Source organism: Mercurialis annua, linkage group LG4 (genome assembly GCF_937616625.2).
Source record: "Mercurialis annua linkage group LG4, ddMerAnnu1.2, whole genome shotgun sequence".
NCBI classification, from domain to species: Eukaryota; Viridiplantae; Streptophyta; class Magnoliopsida; order Malpighiales; family Euphorbiaceae; genus Mercurialis; species Mercurialis annua.
Window position 1 is genome coordinate 29232899 of NC_065573.1, and position 20692 is coordinate 29253590.

Below are 20692 nucleotides of genomic sequence, written 5' to 3' on the forward strand. Positions count from 1 at the left end.
TGTTTACGCATAACAAAAAAATGCTACAAGTAACGGAGTAGATTGACCCTTTTCTGTTTTGTTTTGCATGATTGAGTTAAATTGTGAGCTAACATATTATATTGTCTTGAAACATCGTGAAATAAAGCCGGAAGATGCATAATATCCAAGTAAACACCCCAAATATGTGATGGACACATCTGTTTCTAATTTAAAATTTGAGGTATTTGAACGATATCTCTTTCAAAAATTATATGTTTCTAGCTTTTGGATATCGCCCAAATAATGGCAATTCTTAATGCAGACCATTCCAACAATCCTGGATCCCAAATATGTCGAATAAAAGCTGTTAATCTAGCTAAATAGGTCGACTCAATAATATATCTAATTAAAATATATTTATATATATATCGTATCAGCAAGTCTAGGGATGGACCAAGAAAAAATTATGGTAGGCATTTGTCTATCTTATTATTTTGAATTTTTGAGAAAATATGAATATAAACTATAAAGTTCAATAGTATAGTTTTCCGACTTAAAATTTATAACATTACCTACCTTAAAAGTATAACTTTTTTGTTAATTTTATTCATCTTATATATTTTCAATATAATCTTTGCCCTTATAAAAACTTTCTGGCTTCGCCATCAACTCATATTATAAACGTATCGTTATCAAATTCTTTTCGATTTTTTGTATCTTAAAGTCATCTTCATAGAGATGGCACAAGAACAGTAGCTCTATAAATAGAGTTGAAACAAGAATTAGAGAAAATAATTCATTCGGATAGAGTAAATAAGAGCTAGAAAGTTATTATTCTAGTCTAGAAACTTGAGTTGGAGCGGTATTAACCATGATTGATAACTATTTTGTGGAAAAGGCAAAAAAAAAAATCAAGGCTGTTTGGCAACTAGGAAAATGAAGGAAAGTATAAGAAAATTTGGAGAAGGTCAAAGAACTGGCTGAAAAAATGAACTGAAATCAGAAGAAAACGGCAATTTCTGAATTGCAAAGAAAAGATGAACAAACAAATACGGTTTATGTTGAGAGAGCTTGAATCAGAAGAATATAATTATGAATAGCTAAGAAAAGATACAACTAGAAAATGATTGAAAGTAAAAAAGAAAGCTCTCTCTCTATACCATGATAGGATTATGAATTTGGTAGAAAATTGTTTTCTTATACTAAACCAAATCCAATTGAATCAAATTTTAAAAATATTTTTTTTTCATATGTCACACCGAATCAAACTGAATTTATCGGTTTAATTTAATTATTCCGTTTCATTTGATTTTTACTTACTCCTTCATGTTTATGCAATTGTCCGTTCTTCAATTAGTTGTTGTACATTGTTAATAGTTGACATGGTTGTTGGGTTTTGTTAAAGATTAGTTAAAATGTCTTCTCAAACTGAACAAATCCCAGGTTGAGACAGCATCAACTTTCAACAAAAACTCCACTATTTAATCCAAAATTACAAGCTAAACACACTTCAAATACAAACTACTCTTATAACTACTTTGATTGCTTAGCCTTTACTAATTAATTTACCTCCCGACATTCTTCAATCTGCAACATGACCCCCTTTTTTGCTGAGTGACAAAATTGGTTGATGGGTTATTTCACACCTAATTTAGCATGCACAAATATTTTTAAAATAAGGTTAGGAACATATTTTAATTTCTTGATCCATTGATTATGTTTTATAGATGATGACAAGGATGTAATGATGCTTATAGTGTACTACTCCATTACCTAGATTCCTAATTTCTCTAACTAATTCGTGTTATGGGACCAACACAGTATTTCTCCTTTGACTCTACATATATTTAATAATGACTTAAATAGTAATTTATGCTTTGATTAAATAGTTTAAAAATTAATGTTATTATCAAATTGATTAGAAGTTTACTATCTAATACACGTGGGAGGTTACAGAGAAAAAAATGATAACATTTGAAACATTTCTGACTAATTTAATAATTAGTATTTTAACTTTATGAAATATCAAACAAGTGTTTTTAGCTATTTTACGACCAACAACGTGATAAAAAGGATAAAAATAAACCTCATATTAGTTAAGTGTTGATTTCATATTGGCAAAAAATGATAGTGAATTAAAATTGCGAATCACAACATTTAAAAATTATTGTTGATCTTATTAATTGTCCGGTGATTGGAAAATAGCTACAAGCACTTGTTTGATACACTTTTATTAAGTTTGCTAATTTAAAAGAAATAAAAGTTCATGCACTCAAACAGCATATTCAGAAAAGTTCAAAGACTATTGATATAATTATTTCAATATAATAATAATATTAAATTTTGTGATATTTGATCATACATATTGATATTTAAGTCTATATAAGAGCCCTCATTAGCCTGCTCAATTCAAAATAAAGCTTCAGAACTAACACAAAAAAAACACATACCTAAATATGGCTTCCACTCTTGCATTGCTCTTGTGCTCAATTCTGATGGCTTCAGTACTTCCACTAGGATACACATTGAGCTTGAATTACTATGAAAAAACATGTCCTAACGTGGACACAATTGTTACAAATGCTGTCAAGAATGCAATGATGAGAGACAAAACAGTCCCTGCAGCTCTACTTAGAATGCATTTCCATGATTGTTTCATAAGGGTATGCACTAGGAAATGAAACAACACAATTTTTCATCTATTTATTGCTCTAACTAATTATATTCCTTTTGTTATTAGGGCTGTGATGCTTCAGTGCTGTTAGATTCAAAAGGTAGCAGCAAGGCAGAGAAAGATGGTCCACCTAATGTCTCGTTACACGCCTTTTTTGTCATCGACAATGCGAAGAAAGACGTGGAAGCTTCGTGCCCTGGTGCGGTGTCTTGTGCTGATATTTTGGCTTTGGCTGCAAGAGATGCAGTTGCACTTGTAAGAACATAACAGAATAAGCTAGCTACCTAAATTCTTTCAATGCAGTTTTTTTTTTCTAATAGATAATCTAAATTTCATTCTGTAGTCTGGAGGACCAACATGGGATGTTCCTAAAGGTAGAAAGGACGGGAGGACGTCGCTGGCAAGCGAGACACGACAATTGCCAGCTCCGACTTTTAATATCTCTCAGCTGCAACAAAGCTTTTCACAAAGAGGTCTGTCCATGAGCGATCTAGTGGCTCTGTCAGGTAAACAAAAATTGTATTTAAGACTGCAATCTCGAGTTTGAGCCTAATTCCTACCAAATTTATAGAAAATATGATGATGTTAACCTACAACTATCTATTATGTAGGCGGGCACACTCTAGGTTTTTCGCACTGTTCGTCCTTCCAAAACAGAATCCACAATTTTAACGCAACTCATGACATAGACCCGACAATGCATCCCTCATTTGCTGCAAGCTTAAGGAGTGTTTGCCCAAAACAAAACAAGGCGAAGAATGCCGGTGCCACCATGGATCCTTCCTCAACAACTTTTGATAACACATATTATAAGTTGATCCTACAAGGGAGAAGCCTGTTCTCTTCAGACCAAGCTCTGCTCACAAGTACAGGGACTAAAAATTTAGTTTCCAAGTTTGCTACCTCCAAAGATGATTTCTTAAAAGAATTTGTAAAATCTATGATCAAAATGAGTAGCATAACAGGTGGCCAGGAAATTAGGAAGAACTGCAGGTTGGTGAATTAAGGATCTCTTAGTCAAGTTTTAACTGTGTGAGATGAACAATTGATCAACACAGTTACTTTCATTCGCTTGTTCGATAAGAACATACGAAGTCTATATAAGTGATAGTGATAATGAACAATTATTTGTATGAGATTATTTTTAAAAATGAAGCATAGTATTTCCTTATGGATTAAGAAGCATGGTGTCTACTGATATAAGTAAATTAATCCAACAGGTCTAATTTGTTCTACGCAACAAAGAACAGACATCTTGGTACGTAAGGTTTAAACCTAAACAGTGGACTTCTGTTCTAGCTGTCCAAGTACTATGATTAATCCAAATCTTTTAACAGAATAAACATACCAACAATCCTCTAAATATGTAGATAACTCGTGAACACAAAACAGAATCAAGTTAAAATTCCAGAAAAAGATGCACACAAGTATTCCATTTATAAATTAGCAACCATTCTCCAACGGATAACTGAATTGCCAAACTAAGCAAGTCAATCGCTACAGATTTCTACAAACACAGTGAAACTCTATCATTTGGTAATCAAATCTTTTTTAATGGGCATAAAAATTGATGAAATTAAAACTAAGGTTTAGATACAGAAATTACCCTTGCATGCATCTACTTCAATATCCTGAGACCTGAGTAGTCACCTTTTCAGGGTAATGTTAAAATTTTCCTGAGAGTGAAAAGCAAGAAAGCTATAAGAAAGATTGTTCGACCAGAAACTTCCGAGACGCAAGCCAATAAGATTCACATATGATAATCCCCATTCACTTGGCATGGTTATGTGACACTCTATTCACTTTTTAACATGATCTCTGCCAGTTGAATGTTGCCACTTAACCCAGATGCCTTGTAGGATGGCATGAAAGAAAATCCATCAATAAGCTTCACACATTTTAATCCCCATTTCATCATCAAGAATTCAATCAAATGGTGTCCACTGCACATTAACACAACTAAAGATTACATTCCATTTATAAAAATTAACATGAAATAGAGTAAACTTGCACCAGAGTTCATAACAAATGAACAGGCACCTGCGGTTATGATAAGTTGTTATAAATACAGAGCCCGGAGAATTTTGAAGCAGAAATGTCACAGTAGCAAAGAGGTCATCAAAGGCTTCCATACACAAATGGCAACTATATTTTCAGCTCATGTGAGTTGGATATAATGAGACGGAACTAAGGAACTTTACAGAAAAATAATATTACCACTCGCTTCATATAGTACGTCAGCACCAAGAATAATTTTAGGATTTAAATTGAATATGCATTCATCCCAAAGTCCCCATGTTAGTCCCAGTACCTACATTGTAAGAAATAATCAAAAAGTCTCCTAAAAGTCAAAAAAAATCAAGGTAAATTATAATGTTAAAAAAAATCAAGGTAAATTAAAATCCACATTGTAAGGGAAACAAAAATAAGCATTTTGAGTTTACTTTACACTTATCAAGCTTATTTAGATCACACACTTTCCGAATATTTTCCAGCACCTGTTGTACAAATCATTAGCAATAACTAATAAGAGAACATGTTGTGTAAGATAGCAAAGTTAAACTACATGCCGTTTCTATGTACCTCGACTCGATTGGAGTCATCAGTGAGAGTGACATTAGAGCCTAGCATAGCAGCAGTTAATCCAGGCAATGAAGTTCCAGCTCCAAGCTACAACACAACAGCAAGTAGATAATCATATGCATTCAAATTAATTTTAAAAACTAGGGTTTAGAATTTCAGGAATTCGAATTTACTTCAACTACATCAGCACCAAAAAACCGTTCTCTCTGTTGCCAAATGTATTCTGCGAGAATTACACTGCAAGGCCACACAAACAGTCCGTACTCCTCTTTCATATTCTGTTCATCAACAAAAACGAAAAGTTTTACATTTGCTTTTTACGGAAGTTTAAATTTTCGGTTTCAGAAATGTAATTGTAGAAAAACCGAAGAAGAGAGCACCTCAATTATCGAAATAGAAAACGCTGGCTTTTGAGGCTCGTCGCCAAAAACATGTTGCGACACAGTAACCATGTCTTGGTTCGACGACGGTTCTCCGTCGTCGTCTTCACTATCATTGCGTTTCATTCCCGTTCTGCTGCAGCGTTATGTCGTTTGTCATCTTTGTTAGCTTCTTGGCTTAGTATAAATAATAAAATTAAAATTAACGAAAGTGGCCCCCACCGTAAAGCAAGTTATATACACGTCTGCAGTTTCTGGAAATTACTCTTTGCTAGTCTTCTTCTCTTCTCGTTTAGCTCAAGATTGGATATGGCGTTTGCTAATTACTTACTCGCAGTTACAGTCGACACTTCAATTACTACTAATCCTAATTACTCTAACAAACCCACCTTCTTCCTTAACTCTTCTGCTACTAATCACTCATCCTCTCTATCTTTCTCCTCCAAGCTTAAAAATCGCACTCTATCTCCCTCACTTTCAAGAATCGGTCAGTACTCTTTTTCTTTAATTAATAATGACTTTTTGTTTTTGTTTTTTGATTAAATTCTGTATATGGGTGCTTGTTAAATAAGGTTGAAATTGTTGTTGTTGTTGTAATCAGTAAAGACAAAGGCTCAAGAATCATCAGCAGTGAATGATAATGTAGCAGCCGACGCTTTTACTCACTTCAAGCACTTGCTTCTCCCCATCACTGATCGTAACCCTTTTCTCTCCGAGGGCTCAAGACAGGTAACTTTTTCTGGGTAATTGTTGTATTTGGAAATCTAAAAGTGGAAGTGTTCAATTTGTTTTCTTAGCATGTTGTGTAGATTTGAGTTGAACTGGAGTCAAATGTTTAGCTTGAAAGGGCAATGCTTTTTAGTAGATATGAAATCTTGCGCTGCAATTGACGTAATTCTTGCTAGACTTCATTTGGTTCTTAACTTCTTATGATTTATCTGAGAAAAATGCCTTTTAGCTATTTTAGAATGATCCAACAGGATGACCTTTCAAACTAACAGACTGTCGAAAATCCAGCTTCGAGACTACATTATTATTACTTAATTGATCATCATTTTCAGCAATTACCTATGGAAAGAATTAAAAAAAAAAAAAAAACTTTATGAGTTGAAAATTCTTGATATAGGTGGTAGAAACGATTCTGGTGATGCAGAGAAACAATGTTCCATTTATAACATGCTATTGGTGTCTTTTTGCTTCTCATGATCATCATTTAGTAGATGTAAGATATTAAATTCCCATGCCACTGTAATGACTAAAGAGGGAATGTGGTTAGCTTGCTTTGTAGCCACCATTGATATATAATTATCTTGAGTTAATCTTTTATTTTTATCTGGTTTATGTTATCGTGCTCTTAACTTCTAAGATTCAAACAGGCTGCTGCTACTACTGCTGCATTGGCAAAGAAATATGGAGCTGACATCACTGTTGTGGGTAAGCAAGTTGCTCTATTCTATGCCATCACCGATTTGTTTAATAGAGTGTTGCAATCTAAGTAGCAAAGGTTTTGCTTTGTTTTATGGATAATTTTTAATGCAGTATTTCATGGGATGTAGAACTTTACATTCTTTGCAGTTATTGATGAAAAGCAGAAAGAAACATTACCGGAGCATGAAACCCAAATGTCTAGCATACGATGGCATCTCTCTGAAGGTTTGTACTTTGTATGTACTTTTAGCTAGGTTTTCCACCACTTCTCAGTTGATCAAGGAACCAATATACCATAATTGGCTGCCAATCAGAATATGTGTTTACATAATCACATTCATCATAAGATCTGCATGCATATAGAATTTTTTAAGGTATTATAATAGAAGCTTGGTAGATATTTAAGAAAGAAGATGCAAATCATTGTCATTATATCCTATTTGTTATTTCTTATTGCTTCTCCAATTTGTGACGTGAACGTGTCGTGTTTTTTTTATTGACAATCTGTTTATTTAGAATGCGAATTTTATGACCAAGTTACTGGTAAATGCTTTTACTTTTTCAAATAATAGGGGGATTCCAGGAGTTCAAGATGTTGGAGCGGCTTGGTGAAGGAACTAAGCCCACAGCCATCATTGGTGAGGTTGCTGATGACCTTAACTTAGATTTGGTAGTCATAAGCATGGAAGCAATTCATTCCAAGCATGTGGATGCCAACTTGCTGGCCGAGTTCATTCCCTGCCCCGTCTTACTCTTACCACTATGAATTCCATCCTTAACCGGCAGAGCAACTGTGACCAAGCCATTTTGCAATTGCAAGACCAATTTTCTCCTGGTGGGTATTTTAAGTTTGATCCAACTATTCCGCACTTCATGTGTTGTGCAAGAGTGTTGGTGTGGATAGATTAGCTTAGTAAATCCCGGGAAAGAGGCTAAGCCTGCTGGTGGCGTTTCTTTCATTTCCTTAATATAAGTTTCTTAGATGCAAGCTGAAGTTGGTTTTGTTTTTCATTAGTGCTCTCTGGAATATGTTGTGCATTCAACTTTCTCTTGGATGAGTCTTTTGAGTATGCTTATTGTGTCATATTTTGCATTCCTTGTGGAGGAAACTTTTTTCGGATCAAAGTAGGGGTCAATTGAAGTGGCTAGCCGAAATTAATAACCCTACCATCAAATAATAGTTAAACTTATGAGTCGACTCAGTGTTATTGTCATAGTATTTGACAGGGTAATATTAGAGCCTTAATGGCTCTAATGATGTTTCTCAATTGCCAATTGGCTTTCTACCAAATTATAGAAGCAGAGTTTTGTTTAGTAGCTTGCACCAGTCTAAACAAAAAGCTTTACAACAATACTGTGATTGAAATATGTAAACATCAATTGATTATAACTAGAAACCGTAGAAAATATTGTTCTCTTCACATGAGGTGGGTGTTGCGGAATGATCCCAAAGCTTTAACAGCTGCTCCTTTCAATATGTACTTGTAATATATTGCTGCTAATACTGCTCCAGTAAGCGGTCCAACCCAGAAAATCCACTGTTTCATAAATGGTATTAGTAAAATATATTCAGGGAAATAATATATGCGTTGTTTTCAATACATTGTGCAAGTGAAAGGCTTTGGGCATACATGCTCGTTCCAGATCTTTCGATTGTTGTAGATGACTGCAGCACCTAAGCTCCTAGCAGGGTTGATTCCGGTACCTGTAATAGGTATTGTAGCCAAATGCACCGCAAACACAGCAAATCCGATAGGCAAAGGAGCTAAAACCTGAAACCATTCGTGATGTTGGTTCAGTATATATAGGATTTTACTTTCAGAACCTAGCTAGACCGATAAACTTACAGGAACATGGGAGTCGCGGGCTTTTCGCTTGGGATCGGTGGCAGTGAAGACAGTGTAGACAAGGGCGAAAGTACCGACAATCTCAGCACCTAAAGCCGCACCTTTAGAGTAACCAGCAGCAACAGAATTTGCACCACCACCAAAAGTAAGGTAATCACGCTCCATGAACGCCCTCACTAACCCTACGCCGCAGATAGCTCCAAGGCATTGGGACATAATGTATAAAATTGCTCGATCCAACGAAACCTTTCTCGCCACGAACAGCCCGAATGTGACCGCTGGGTTGATGTGCCCTCCTGCAATGATTTCCTGGGTTCACCCTCGACAACCGATACATATTTACGAGAAATTTAAATAATAATAATAATAAATGAGTACCCGAAATGCCAGCAGTGCAGTAGACAAGAATGAAAATCATGATACCGAATGACCAAGCAATACCAAGATAACCAACACCGTTGCATGGAGAAAGCTGAGCTTTGTGGCCTATAACAGTAGCTATTGAAATATAAAGAAACAGAAGAGTTGCTATAAATTCTGCAATTAAAGCTCTGTAAAATGACCATTTCTTAAAGTCTGCCAAGTCCAACAATGGCGCCGGCGGTGGCTCTACATAGTCCTCTTCTTCCATATATGTTGTAGCCATTGGAAAAAAATTATAAGCTTATCGGAATTTTTTTATTTATATACGTAAGAATTTTACAAGAGTATTTAGAAAATTGTGGATATTTTATGCAAAGAACATTTACGAATTTGGCTGCTAGTCCATGAGGTGGTTTTGTTTTTTACAACTTTCTTTTTTGATTATATGTTTCTTTTGAAAGTGGAAGAATTTTCTAAGTTTAACTTCTTACACTGTAAAAAAGGCATAACCATCGGTTTACTAGTCCATTGACCATGAATTTTTTTAAAATATTTAATGAAAGTCCCAATTTTATAGAGTTTACTAGGTAAGCATTTTCCAGATATGAATGCAGAATAACAATTTTAACTTAAAGATTTAGTACACGAGGTTATTGGTGAAATCATTTACTCTTTACATCCCTTTGGGCATATTTTATTTTTAGTTCTTCTATTTAAAAATTTATTTCAAGATTTTAATTCTAATGTTACATGAATTTTTTTATTTTATCCATTTTTTTCTAGAGTTATTGTCTAGAACATGTAATATACCAGACCACTATTAATAAGATAAAATGGAGTTAATTAATATAAAATTATAATCTTTGTATTTAGTTTTAAACTTAAAAATAATATTTTTCGGTGAAATTTTGCTGATTTGAACACCAGATCATGAGTCTGCCATGTGTCATGTCATGTCAGCAAAATTGTCATTAAAAATCGTCAATGTTATTTTTGAAAAAAAAAAGGTGATATTTGTAATTAATACGTTTTAAAAGTAATGTTATTTTTAAAACTAGAAGGCTCTGAATTGACTCCCGATGATTTCTATGAGTTCCTATATAATAAATAAAATTAGAACACTCATAATTGATTATCAAAGTAAAAACAAAGGAGTATAAAAGGACAAAGGTCCAACAAACACGAATTTTAAAACTTAGAAATTACCACACAAATTTTCATTTTTTTTAAATTGATACACCGAACTCGAAAAATATACAGTCACGTGTTGTTGCATGATTGGTCAGTGTACCAAGTTGCCAAAAAATGAAAGTTGACGAAGTAATTGTCAAGTTTCAAATTTCGCTACAAATTAGGATAAAGTTCATGTATTAATTTACAATTAACCTTTTTTTATTAATAATGTTACTTTTGATAAAAAAAATTATGACATGGATTTAGTTGTCGTTATTAAAAGAACTTTTAAATTTTAATTTAATAATAAAATATTAATAATTATTCATTTTTTATATTTATATCATTTATTAATATTATTAACTGTTTTAGTTCTATATATATAAATATTATTATAATCCTTAGTTAATAATTTTAATATATATATTTTACTGATTAAATTTAAAATTTTATTATTGAAACATGCTTGATGAAAACATCAATGTCTTTCAGTTACCGAATATTAAATTCATCATTTAAAATTTTAATGATTATTAAGTTCAACATTTAAAATTCATTATTTAATTTTTAGGACTTAATTTTCAACTCTACAGACACTACTTTAACTAAATAAATTAGGTTGAAGTTAATATGTGTTATCAAACACAATTTAATGAAACAAATGCTGAAAGTTTTGATATAAATAATAATCTAAATCATCAAATAATATATAAATCTCAAATTTGTTTAAATTTTACTATCATATCCATAACAAAATTAATATAATATCTCCAAATGATATACTTATGTATATGAAGAAATTTTGACCTAGTTTCGGTTTATAAATTTTCCATGCACCTAGCCAATGAGGTGTTAGAAAATCTAACACAATTTTCTCTTTCTTCTCATTTCTTTATCATCTCATTTGGATAGGTTCATGAATATTTCATGGACCGGATCTAGGTAAAAATTTCCATGTATTTAAATATAATTAAATTCATTTTATCTCTCGAACTTGACATAAAAAAGTCAAATATGATCAATTTCGTTGCTTTGAACTATACGTTATTAAAATTACATGTTTGCTCGTTTTATTTTTTCATTTAAACTGACAACAAAGATTTGAAGTATTATATATAATTAATATTGAAGCGTCAAATATTTGTCTCTCTATCTCTAGTAAAGTACATCTCTCTCTCTTCTCTCTATAAACCACACTAAATTTTTTGGGTTGAGGTGGTTTTCCGGTATCTTTTGACCGGAAAACCACCTCCTTTAATCATTTTTTTTTCTATTTCTCTGTTTTATAAAGTTTATCTAAGTTATCTTTTTAATTAACTATATTTTTGAATCTCTCCTACTTAAAGGTCGAAGAAACATATCTTTTAGAGGAGATATTTTTTTAAAAGGACAGAATCATATTTTAGTTCTATCTTGTAGATTTCTTCTAAAATCTAGAGTTTTTTTTGGATTTTGAAGAAATTTAATTTATTTTAAAAAGGTGTTTCTTTTGGAGTCGAAAATCACCTTCTAATTTTAATTTGTAGTTTTTTCAATTTTTTAAATTGGACATTTAAGAAATGTTGTAGTTTATTTTTCTTTAAAAGTTTATGTTGATACTTAATAAGAATATTTTTTAGATATAACTTTTTGAATTCACTTTGAAGTAGCGGATATAAATTAAGGTGCAAGCGGTTTCATCGCATAATCGAACATATTTTTTGAATTAAAACGCCCCCTCTTTTGAAAAAGAACATCGCGTTGGCAAATTTGGCGGGATCCCGGCTTAATCACTCTTTCGATTAATTTTTACTCGTACTCTATAGTTCTATATATTTTTTCTGATATTGTCTTGTTTGGTTTGTATTCGGATAAACTGTATGTACAAATAATAGCTGAAGAGTAATATGAGTTTTTATTTTTAAAGACAATGAGTAATATGAGTTAAAACACTCGATTTGAGAGTATGTTGTTTAAAGTAATAAATTTAGTTTTATTTGATTTTTCATGACAAATTAAAAAAAATGAAATTTTATTAAAAATAAAAATGATAAACTGCATCAATAAACATGTTTTATTAATAGTTTAGTGATTGAAATATAATTAAAAATGTTTATTTAAAAGTAAAAATAAAAATATTATTTTCAAAAAATATATTCAAATACTAAAATGACATATTTATAAGGGTTAATAATATAAAAATTCACCAATTTTATATATATTTTTAATTTAATTACGTTTTTTAAAAGTGTTATAAAGATACACAATTTTTTTTTTCAAATCCATACACGTTGTTGACGTTACATTCATATTCATTCATTGGTTAAAATTGACCTCCACCTCAGTATTGTGTATGGATTTGAAAAAAAACTGAAATTAATATATTTTTATAACAAATTTTAAAAGTCGTGTTTAAACTGAAAAAAAAAACGTATAAAGTTGGTGAATTTTATAACATTGTTCCTATTTATAAAGTTTAAGAAAAAAATGCATACTTTAACAAAATTCTCAACATGAGCATCCTCAGAATGCTCAAGAGCTAAGCAACCAAAAAAAAGCCCAACAAACACAAAATTGATACTGCTATTATTATAAACTTTTATTAAGAGAAAGAGAACAAAAAGAAATAGGAGAGAGAGGAGACGACGGCGAAGAGGAGGAGATAAGCGGCGGAGCCACCCCAATCACCATTATTCTTTTCTCTTTAACGGCGATCGAGTCATAACTCTGGTTTTTTGAATTTTTGGAAATTTTTTATTATTCACATTACTGAAACTAAAAACCCTTTTTTTCATCATTTACATTCCCATTTTACCCCTTTGGCTTGTTTTTGATCATCATCTGAAGCCCTATGGCTAGTAGCACTGTTAACACTAACGTCGTCAATAACTCCTCGATAACATCAACAACCGCCGCGCCTGTTACCGCCGGCGAAATGATCAATAGTACTAGTAACAATATTAACAATAATACGCGCCACCGCGTCGGAGCTACCGGTGGTTCAAGAGCACCGTCTTCATCTCCGTGGACACAAATTGTGCGCGGCGATTCTTCAGATGTGATCGCAACTGCAGCAGTTGTACCAGCCGCGGTGACTCCTCCTTTGCCGTTGTCATCTTCGGCGGAGAGAGATGAGGGTGAGGAATCGGCGGCGGCGGGGGTGGGGGAAGAGGAGGGAAGTGAACATGCAGGGAATGCAGGTAAGAGGCAGGCGTGGAATAAGCAGGTGGCGGCAACGACTTCGAGTGGGATTAATGGGGGATTGGAGGTAGGGATTGGGACTGTGATGGGAGCTGTTTCATGGCCCGCGTTATCTGAGTCTGCAGCGGCTAGGGTTTCAGGCAAACAAGATTTGATATCATCATCGTCACCATCATTTTTGTCTACGAAAGGAATTCTATCTGATGGATCATCTTCATCATTATTGTCATCTGTTGCTTCACTTTCGCAGGTTTTGTTAGTGACCACTCTATCTAATCTTTAGTTTTTATTAATTAATTCACTTATTTAGTTTGTTATAAATATTTTTAGTTTAGGGATATTTAGAAACAAAATTGACATATCCTATAATTGTAGGCTAGACTCCACACTATTAGATGCCTTTTGCCTTTGGAAAGAAATAAATTGATCATGTAATTCTTTTGCATTTAGTTTAATTGATTTTTTTTTAATTACCCTATATTTTGTGAAACTTGAATCTTAAAATACATAAGGAAAACTGTGGACTATATTATTTGATTGCTTCTGGTGTTTTTTGTGTTCTTTTTTAATGTCTTGATATTGATTCTCTATAGGGAAGTGGAACTTCTAGTTTATCTCCACAGAAGCATGGTAGTCACAATTCAAACCTTAATTCAACTCCAGTTCATACAGTGCCAACACGTCAAAGATCAATGAAGCGCAATGGTGTTGGTAATGCTTCTTCTTCTTCCTTTTCTTCTTCTTCTTCTAATGGCAGCGCTTCTCAGCCACCAGGAACTCAACAGACCCAGATAGGGGAAGCCCATTTAAATAGCCCTTCTCATAGGGACCACACTGGACAAAGGAATTCACAATCCCGTAATGCTAACATTAACAATGATCACCCCCAGCAGCAGCAGCGCAATTCTTTTAGGCGCAATGGTGGTGGCCCACATATGCGTGATGGTTCTCACCATCATAGCTATGGAGGCAGGCGTGATCAAGATCGTACAAATCAAGACTGGAACAATCACCGAAATTTCAGTGGTAGAGATGGACATATGCAGCCACCAAGAGTTGTCCCTAGGGTTATGAGGCATCCAACACCGCCAGCAACTACTAGCGCCCCATTTGTTCCACCCCCATCAATGCGGTCTTTTAGTGGCCCCTTAGGGTTCTCTGGTGAGCATAGCTGTTTTGAATTCTCTTGTTGCTAATTTGGACTGTGCTCTAATGTATTCATATGTTTTCATAGAAGTAGCAACTCCTATGTATTATCTTGCTGGTCCACATCCAGACGCTTTGAGAGGTGTGCCTTTTTTTACGGTACCACCTATGTATTTTCATGCTCCAGATCTTCAGTTGCATGCAAAGTTAATGGCTCAGATAGAGTACTACTTCAGGTATTCTTTTCAACCTTTTGTTTTAGTCAGCAGGTTCTCAACTTCTATACCTATTAGCTATGCTCACATTATATCATTTCAAGTTTATTGGGAGGTTAACAGAAGTACCATATTTATTCATTATTGCAGTAATGAAAATTTAATTAAAGATACATTCTTGCGGCAGAAAATGGATGACCAGGGCTGGGTGCCTATTAAATTAATAGCAAGCTTCAAAAAAGTGAGTTTTTTTTTGTGTGCATAATAGTTTTTTTTAAAGCTCATCTAGTTTTCTCTGTTGATTGCTTATTGTTTTTCAGAAAAATATTTTAAACAAAACTCATAACTGTTCTCAGCGGATTATGTTTAGAAAACGTGATCTTTGTTTTTCTGATCATGGCCTCATTTCTTGTTTAGCACTTTCTTTTTCGAATATTTAATGAGGTAGCCATATACGCACAAGGGTTTTCCAATTAGAAAACATTCTTAAATGCTTACTTATATCATACTTGTCACTTTCATAATTCAGTCGTCAATAGTATTGAGTTTATTTATTTTTCTTGTTTGTTCTTTGTCTCTTTTTAAGGTACACCTGTAGTTGCTTTCTAATATTCCCAGATAACTTGTTCTCTGGTAAATCCAGATGAACACTTGGAGTATCTTTTTTTATATAACTTGTGCTTTGTAGTTTTTTTTTTTTTTTTTTGGTGTTAGTGTGGTTTAGGAGGTTTATGATCTGCTTCTTAAATCTTATTTCCTTGCTACATCTACTAATTGAGGAAAAATAATAGATTATGAACCCTTTTTCTCATTAGTGTTATTCATTATATTCATAATTTCATATTCAATTTCTTACCCAGAACTGATACTACTGATGATGATGAGTAATTTTTCATCTGTGATTAGGTGACTTGACTTTTTTAATTGTGTAATTTAACATGTGTTGCTTAAAATATATCCTTGAGCTGTGTTTTTTTTTATTTTGTAATTTGAATGTCTGCATGCATATAATAATTAATCAGTTGAGTCATCTCACATTCCCAACATACCAAATGCAACCTGAGTGAAAGCATGCCATTGTGATTCATGAGTTAAAAATTTCCTTTTTCCATTTACTGGTTGTTTGGTTTTGATCCTGTTGATTTAATATGTGCTTATATGTGGTGCTGCAGAGGAGCTATTTATTTGCAAATTGTAGGGATTGTTGTGTGCATTCACAGTGTGTTAGCAAATATTATGTACAACAGTACAAGTATGATGTATACTATCATTGTGACTAGTCTTTTGGACATTGTCCATGGAATCCCCCCTCTTCCTGTGTTTTCTTCTAATATTAGATCTCTCCTGCATGCACAAATGTGGGAGATAACTGCTAGATTATTTTGCCATGGCTTGCTCTTCTCAGTTACATTTTTGTAGAATGAATATATTTTTTGGTTTAATAAATTGAGTAGATCTGCGAGCAGTAATATCAGTAGTGCATGAAATAGCTCCACTATGATATTGAGAACTCCTTTTTCTGTCTCATTTTTCGAGCCAGGGAGAACTTTGTGCAATGGTTGAGAGTAATCACATATTGCTTGGGTTTCTGTGTGGAATTTGCGTCATGTTCAGTCATTGTACATCTGCATTTGCACTAAAGAATTCTGGTTAGATTAACTTCTGATGTATTAATTATATGATGCTTTAGGATTCTGTGCATTTTGGTCTTGACATTCACTGTTACTTTAGTATAGGATGACACTCAAGTACTATGATTCTGCAGAAATAGTTTTATTTGGTTTGGTTTATCATCTCTTATATGCACACATCCTCTATATATCTGTAGAGGATACAAAAGAAAAATGCATATCATTGCTGATATTAGAACTTGTCATGATGGGTTAGAAAAAAATTAATAAAGTCTAATATAAGTAATTGGTATTTTTTACACTCACGTTGCGTTGTTAGAGAAACCTTTAATAACAGTGTCTGAAAAGTTTTACCTGAGATTTTATGATAGTTTTAAGATAGTTGATCCTTGAAAAAGATGGTAAATGGAAATAATTTGTATTTTGTTGAAACTAATTTAGAAAAATAACGTAAAACACCTTCCCTGAACCAAAATGCATGTTATGTTCTCTCACATCATTAAAAAAACGAATGCTTTGGTAATATTGAGCTTTCATGAAGAAATGGGAAGATCAGTTACTGATCATATCAATATTAATTGTTTCTCTATGTTTATAACATTTCTCACCCATCTGTCAACTGAAATTATGTATTACATTGCATGTGATGACCAACCAATGATGTATATCATTTCCATTATTTGAAAAATGCTGAGAACAATGGTGTAACGGGATCAAACTCTGATGACTGAGTTACACCATTTCATTCTTTAATATGTTTGGGTGGTGATCTCTGATTCTCTATGAAGAAGATCTATATGAACATCAGTTTTCTTTTATGTAAATTTACATTTTGCATGTTGATTGTTGAAGGCCTCTTTGGAAGAGGATACCATGACATTATGGCTTGGTTCTCTCACGTAATTTGTATTGTTTTAACAATGATTTTATATAGATATAAACTTCTCATTTTCTTGTTTTCTTTTCTGAATTTTGTTTGCTATGTATCTAGTGTTTTATTTTTGTCTCTCTTTCAAGTTTTATGTTTATTACATGAAGAGTTCACCTAAGCTTCAGAGCATGTGGATGGAAATTTTGTTGAGAAATGACAACTTTCTTAATATTTTAGCTTCTGTCTGATATTGGAATGTTCAGAAATGAACTGACATTTATGTTCTAAGTTGTGCATTTTGTTTGTCATTCTACTTTCCCCATTATTTGCTGTGCATGTTGGAAATCTGGAATGTTTTTTATAGGCATCCCTGCCAGGTTATTTTCCTTGAAACAGTTCCTTTATTGAGTTTTGAAGATGCTTAATGTATAATTCTTTCACAAATTTGCAATACTCAATGTCATTCTTTGGGGTTTCCACCAATTCATTCCACCAAATTCAAGTTGGCTAAGAGAGTCTTGTTTTATTTCTGCTAAAGCTTCTTATATTAATTTTTGTTCTAAGCAATTAAATTATAAAAGAACACCTTTCCATGGAATAATTTTCAGGTTTCAAATCTGTCCGACAATATGCAGCTTATTTTGGATTCTGTAAGAAGCTCACATGTTGTGGAAGTACAGGTATCATCTTACGTAATTGCATGCTGTCGTTGTTGTTCATAATTTGAATTGTTTGTTTTCCATCCTAGAGAATGAAAAAGGAGGGTTTGATCAGGTTTAAAGTAACTTGGGATTGAGGCTTACTTGAGCTGTTGACTGTGTGTAGTGTAGAAATCATTTCCAAAGTGTCATTCGTGCCTTTTGGATGACACTTTGTGATCTACAAAGCATGCTCTGTATCATTTCTCTGTTAAGATGGCCAGTATTTTCTTTACTCTGAACTCCGTTTTAACTGCATGTTAGGGTGACAAAGTGAGGAGGCGAAATGATTGGATGAGATGGGTGATGCCAACTTCTGCTCAGTTCCCAAGTGTTTCAGGTCCTTCAATGCTGGCTGTCCATTTCCAGGGTGTTTCATTGGAGGAGAATACCACTACCCAAAATAGTGGATGGAATCAAATGAATTTTCAAAGTGAGTTGTTTCTTGGTAACAGTCAGTCACAGTTACCCAGCTCTGGAGGAACTGGCCAAATTACTATCCAAGGTACATCAGATTCATCTACTTCAGTGAGTAGTCTGAGTACATAAATTGTTCCCTTTATCTTCTAAAACTTTCAGAGGAAAGTGGGGAGAGGGCTTTGGTCGCAGGTGGATATCTCTTGTTTTCTTGATGATAGTAGTCTTTGCCTTGGCATGATGAAACATAGTTTCTCGTGGGGCAATTAGAAAGAAACAAAAGAAAACAACTTTCTATATACTCAAGAAACTCTGCGAGGGAAAAAATCAAAAAATCTAAAATGAAAAAAAAAAAACCAAAAAATGAAAAAAAGAAAAAAAAAACTTTTATGACTAGAGGTAGTAGCATGAGTTCATTGGGATGCATGTGCGATTTTTTGTGGTAGGTATTGCATTTTCATCCCATAATTATGTGGTGACCTGTTTGGTGTTATTAATGGGGAACTTTTTGTTTTTTGGTGGTTTTACGTCCGTGTACTGCTCCACAACTGGTTTTTAAAATTGTCTGGGGTCAGATACCCTTGATTCTGGGAGAGAAACATATGATTTCTGATTTCTGAGAGATGGAACAAAGGAAACGCACGGCTTTGGTCTTTTGGCTGCATACGAGGAAAATGTTGAAATCGCTGTTACGGGAAATGGAGCTCATGCTACATCTCCGGTTGCTCTAATTTTTGGTCACATAATCTGATGGTTTAGGTTTATCTTTATTTATCACACAATATGTTTAGAACTGCATTTATATGTATACCTTCTTCAAACCTTTTGAAGTCACTTCATAAGATGGTCGTTTTGAAACCATTATATCATCCAGTCTAGAACTGGATGTGATCGGCATAATATGTTAATTTAAAGGATATGGAGATTGTTGATTTTGACCCCTTCCCTTAATTATTCAATTTTATTGTTTGTTGCTTTGCTGACTAATCAGTGAAATGTCTGGACCCTAATTGGGATCTAGATAATATGTTTATGTGATGCTAGTTACCTAAGGTTAATTGCCTATCCTGAAATTTATAATCTAGTGATATGCGTTCGATCCGGAACCTATGTTTTTTGGTAGCAGTTGAGGCCAACTTAGTTCGGCTTCAATATACAGTTGAAGCTGTGTAGAAGGCCTTTGTGGCTTAGCAATCTTAACTTGTATTGCTAAAAGTCCCAGTGGCAATATGCATATACCATGCTTTGAAGGAGTACTGAATTGAGTGATGATCTATTTAAGTATGGCCAAGACCAAGAGTGAAGAAATTAAACATGTTACATCTCCATCTTTCCATTTTCTGAACATGCCTGTTTGTGTCATTTCATATCTTATGGTTCTAAAATTGTATAATTTTGGATTCGTTTCAAGTTTTCAGCTCAAGTTTGATAAGTTGATTTTGTTTGGTTAAGCCTGTGGTAAATTGACATGACAAAAGGAAATAGTCTACATATTTTTCTGTTATTTTTTGCCTTTCGTGTTTAGAGCTGTTATTCGGTTATGCCATGTGTTATAGTTGGGTACGGACCATACGGTGTATGTTTAGTAAAAGGTACATTATAATAAATTATCGTAAATCAATGGATTTAAAAAAATTAAATTAAACCAAACATGTTTAAATAAAAATAAACAAAATAAAAATCTATATTTTCAATTAATTAAAAAATATATAAATCCTAAAATTAGATTCTGAGCTATCATAAAATTATTGTATAATATATTAAAACCAAATCACGTGACCGTTTTTTTTTTATTTGAGTTAAACTTGCTATTAAAGAGTCAGGTTCAGTTGGATTCAGTACAAACACTGTCCAAGTGTGATCTATGATTAGGTATTGTCATTTCCTAAATTAAGATCGGCACAGGCTTGTTTTTCTCATATCATTAACTTTAAATTTTTAATACAAAAACCTTTCGCACATTTGCCTATTCAATAATTCTTTTTATATTAAATTCAAATTTAGAATTATTTTACAGAATAATAATGAAAAATGGCATTTTCTTAAAACTTTTGCCAATTGTCTTTAAGTGACCTATCAACTGCAAGCAAAATCATTGATTGTGGTACTTCTTGAACTCTGAGTC

General features: G+C 33.2%; 5 protein-coding genes across 6 annotated transcripts; 3 read left to right on the forward strand and 2 right to left on the reverse strand.

Annotated features, from left to right (window-relative positions):
* Positions 1–1290: 1290 nt before the first annotated feature.
* LOC126678927 (uncharacterized) lies at positions 1291–5765 on the reverse strand. Of its 2 annotated transcripts, XM_050373842.2 has the most exons (9): positions 5599–5764; positions 5392–5496; positions 5219–5305; positions 5080–5133; positions 4853–4946; positions 4676–4760; positions 4242–4578; positions 2412–2867; positions 1291–1607 (listed from the first exon to the last, which is right to left on the reverse strand). In XM_050373842.2, the coding sequence occupies exons 1-7, from the start codon at positions 5722–5724 to the stop codon at positions 4431–4433; spliced, it is 699 nt and encodes a 232-aa protein (XP_050229799.1). In that variant the 5' UTR covers positions 5725–5764; the 3' UTR covers positions 1291–1607; positions 2412–2867; positions 4242–4430. The 2 variants fall into 2 exon arrangements, with proteins under 2 accessions (XP_050229799.1, XP_050229800.1); XM_050373843.2 differs by lacking the exon at positions 5080–5133 and having other exon boundaries at positions 5599–5765.
* On the forward strand, positions 2418–3806 carry LOC126678924 (peroxidase 64-like). Its single transcript, XM_050373839.1, has 4 exons — positions 2418–2624; positions 2702–2890; positions 2979–3141; positions 3247–3806. The coding sequence occupies exons 1-4, from the start codon at positions 2418–2420 to the stop codon at positions 3639–3641; spliced, it is 954 nt and encodes a 317-aa protein (XP_050229796.1). The 3' UTR covers positions 3642–3806.
* A 78-nt stretch (positions 5766–5843) lies between the features above and the next one.
* On the forward strand, positions 5844–8119 carry LOC126678925 (uncharacterized). Its single transcript, XM_050373840.2, has 5 exons — positions 5844–6085; positions 6200–6327; positions 6975–7032; positions 7174–7251; positions 7599–8119. Exons 1-5 carry the CDS (start codon positions 5908–5910, stop codon positions 7790–7792), a joined length of 636 nt encoding a protein of 211 aa, XP_050229797.1. The 5' UTR covers positions 5844–5907; the 3' UTR covers positions 7793–8119.
* Positions 8120–8213: 94 nt separating this feature from the next.
* On the reverse strand, positions 8214–9676 carry LOC126678926 (probable aquaporin PIP2-8). Its single transcript, XM_050373841.2, has 4 exons — positions 9252–9676; positions 8874–9169; positions 8658–8798; positions 8214–8564 (listed from the first exon to the last, which is right to left on the reverse strand). The coding sequence occupies exons 1-4, from the start codon at positions 9517–9519 to the stop codon at positions 8445–8447; spliced, it is 825 nt and encodes a 274-aa protein (XP_050229798.1). The 5' UTR covers positions 9520–9676; the 3' UTR covers positions 8214–8444.
* A 3228-nt stretch (positions 9677–12904) lies between these two features.
* On the forward strand, positions 12905–19554 carry LOC126677367 (la-related protein 1C-like). The gene is made up of 6 exons (XM_050371938.2): positions 12905–13839; positions 14183–14750; positions 14824–14971; positions 15101–15191; positions 18061–18132; positions 18415–19554. Exons 1-6 carry the CDS (start codon positions 13240–13242, stop codon positions 18697–18699), a joined length of 1764 nt encoding a protein of 587 aa, XP_050227895.1. The 5' UTR covers positions 12905–13239; the 3' UTR covers positions 18700–19554.
* The last annotated feature ends 1138 nt before the right edge of the window (positions 19555–20692 follow it).

Excerpts from the sequence above, each read along its gene's own strand:
- LOC126678924 (XM_050373839.1), top strand. The coding sequence starts at position 2,418 with ATGGCTTCCACTCTTGCATTGCTCTTGTGCTCAATTCTGATGGCTTCA. Across the intron at positions 2,625-2,701 it reads TCCATGATTGTTTCATAAGG|GGCTGTGATGCTTCAGTGCT; the intron begins GTATGCACTAGG and ends TTTTGTTATTAG. Across the intron at positions 2,891-2,978 it reads CAAGAGATGCAGTTGCACTT|TCTGGAGGACCAACATGGGA; the intron begins GTAAGAACATAA and ends TTCATTCTGTAG.
- LOC126678927 (XM_050373842.2), bottom strand. The coding sequence starts at position 5,724 with ATGAAACGCAATGATAGTGAAGACGACGACGGAGAACCGTCGTCGAAC. Across the intron at positions 5,306-5,391 it reads TTGGTGCTGATGTAGTTGAA|CTTGGAGCTGGAACTTCATT; the intron begins GTAAATTCGAAT and ends GTTGTGTTGTAG. Across the intron at positions 4,761-4,852 it reads CGTACTATATGAAGCGAGTG|CCTTTGATGACCTCTTTGCT; the intron begins GTAATATTATTT and ends TGTGTATGGAAG.
- LOC126678925 (XM_050373840.2), top strand. The coding sequence starts at position 5,908 with ATGGCGTTTGCTAATTACTTACTCGCAGTTACAGTCGACACTTCAATT. Across the intron at positions 6,086-6,199 it reads TCCCTCACTTTCAAGAATCG|TAAAGACAAAGGCTCAAGAA; the intron begins GTCAGTACTCTT and ends TGTTGTAATCAG. Across the intron at positions 7,252-7,598 it reads ACGATGGCATCTCTCTGAAG|GGGGATTCCAGGAGTTCAAG; the intron begins GTTTGTACTTTG and ends TTCAAATAATAG.
- LOC126678926 (XM_050373841.2), bottom strand. The coding sequence starts at position 9,519 with ATGGCTACAACATATATGGAAGAAGAGGACTATGTAGAGCCACCGCCG. Across the intron at positions 9,170-9,251 it reads CTGCACTGCTGGCATTTCGG|GAGGGCACATCAACCCAGCG; the intron begins GTACTCATTTAT and ends AAATCATTGCAG. Across the intron at positions 8,565-8,657 it reads GAAAGATCTGGAACGAGCAT|TGGATTTTCTGGGTTGGACC; the intron begins GTATGCCCAAAG and ends TTTATGAAACAG.
- LOC126677367 (XM_050371938.2), top strand. The coding sequence starts at position 13,240 with ATGGCTAGTAGCACTGTTAACACTAACGTCGTCAATAACTCCTCGATA. Across the intron at positions 15,192-18,060 it reads TAATAGCAAGCTTCAAAAAA|GTTTCAAATCTGTCCGACAA; the intron begins GTGAGTTTTTTT and ends AATAATTTTCAG. Across the intron at positions 18,133-18,414 it reads CACATGTTGTGGAAGTACAG|GGTGACAAAGTGAGGAGGCG; the intron begins GTATCATCTTAC and ends ACTGCATGTTAG.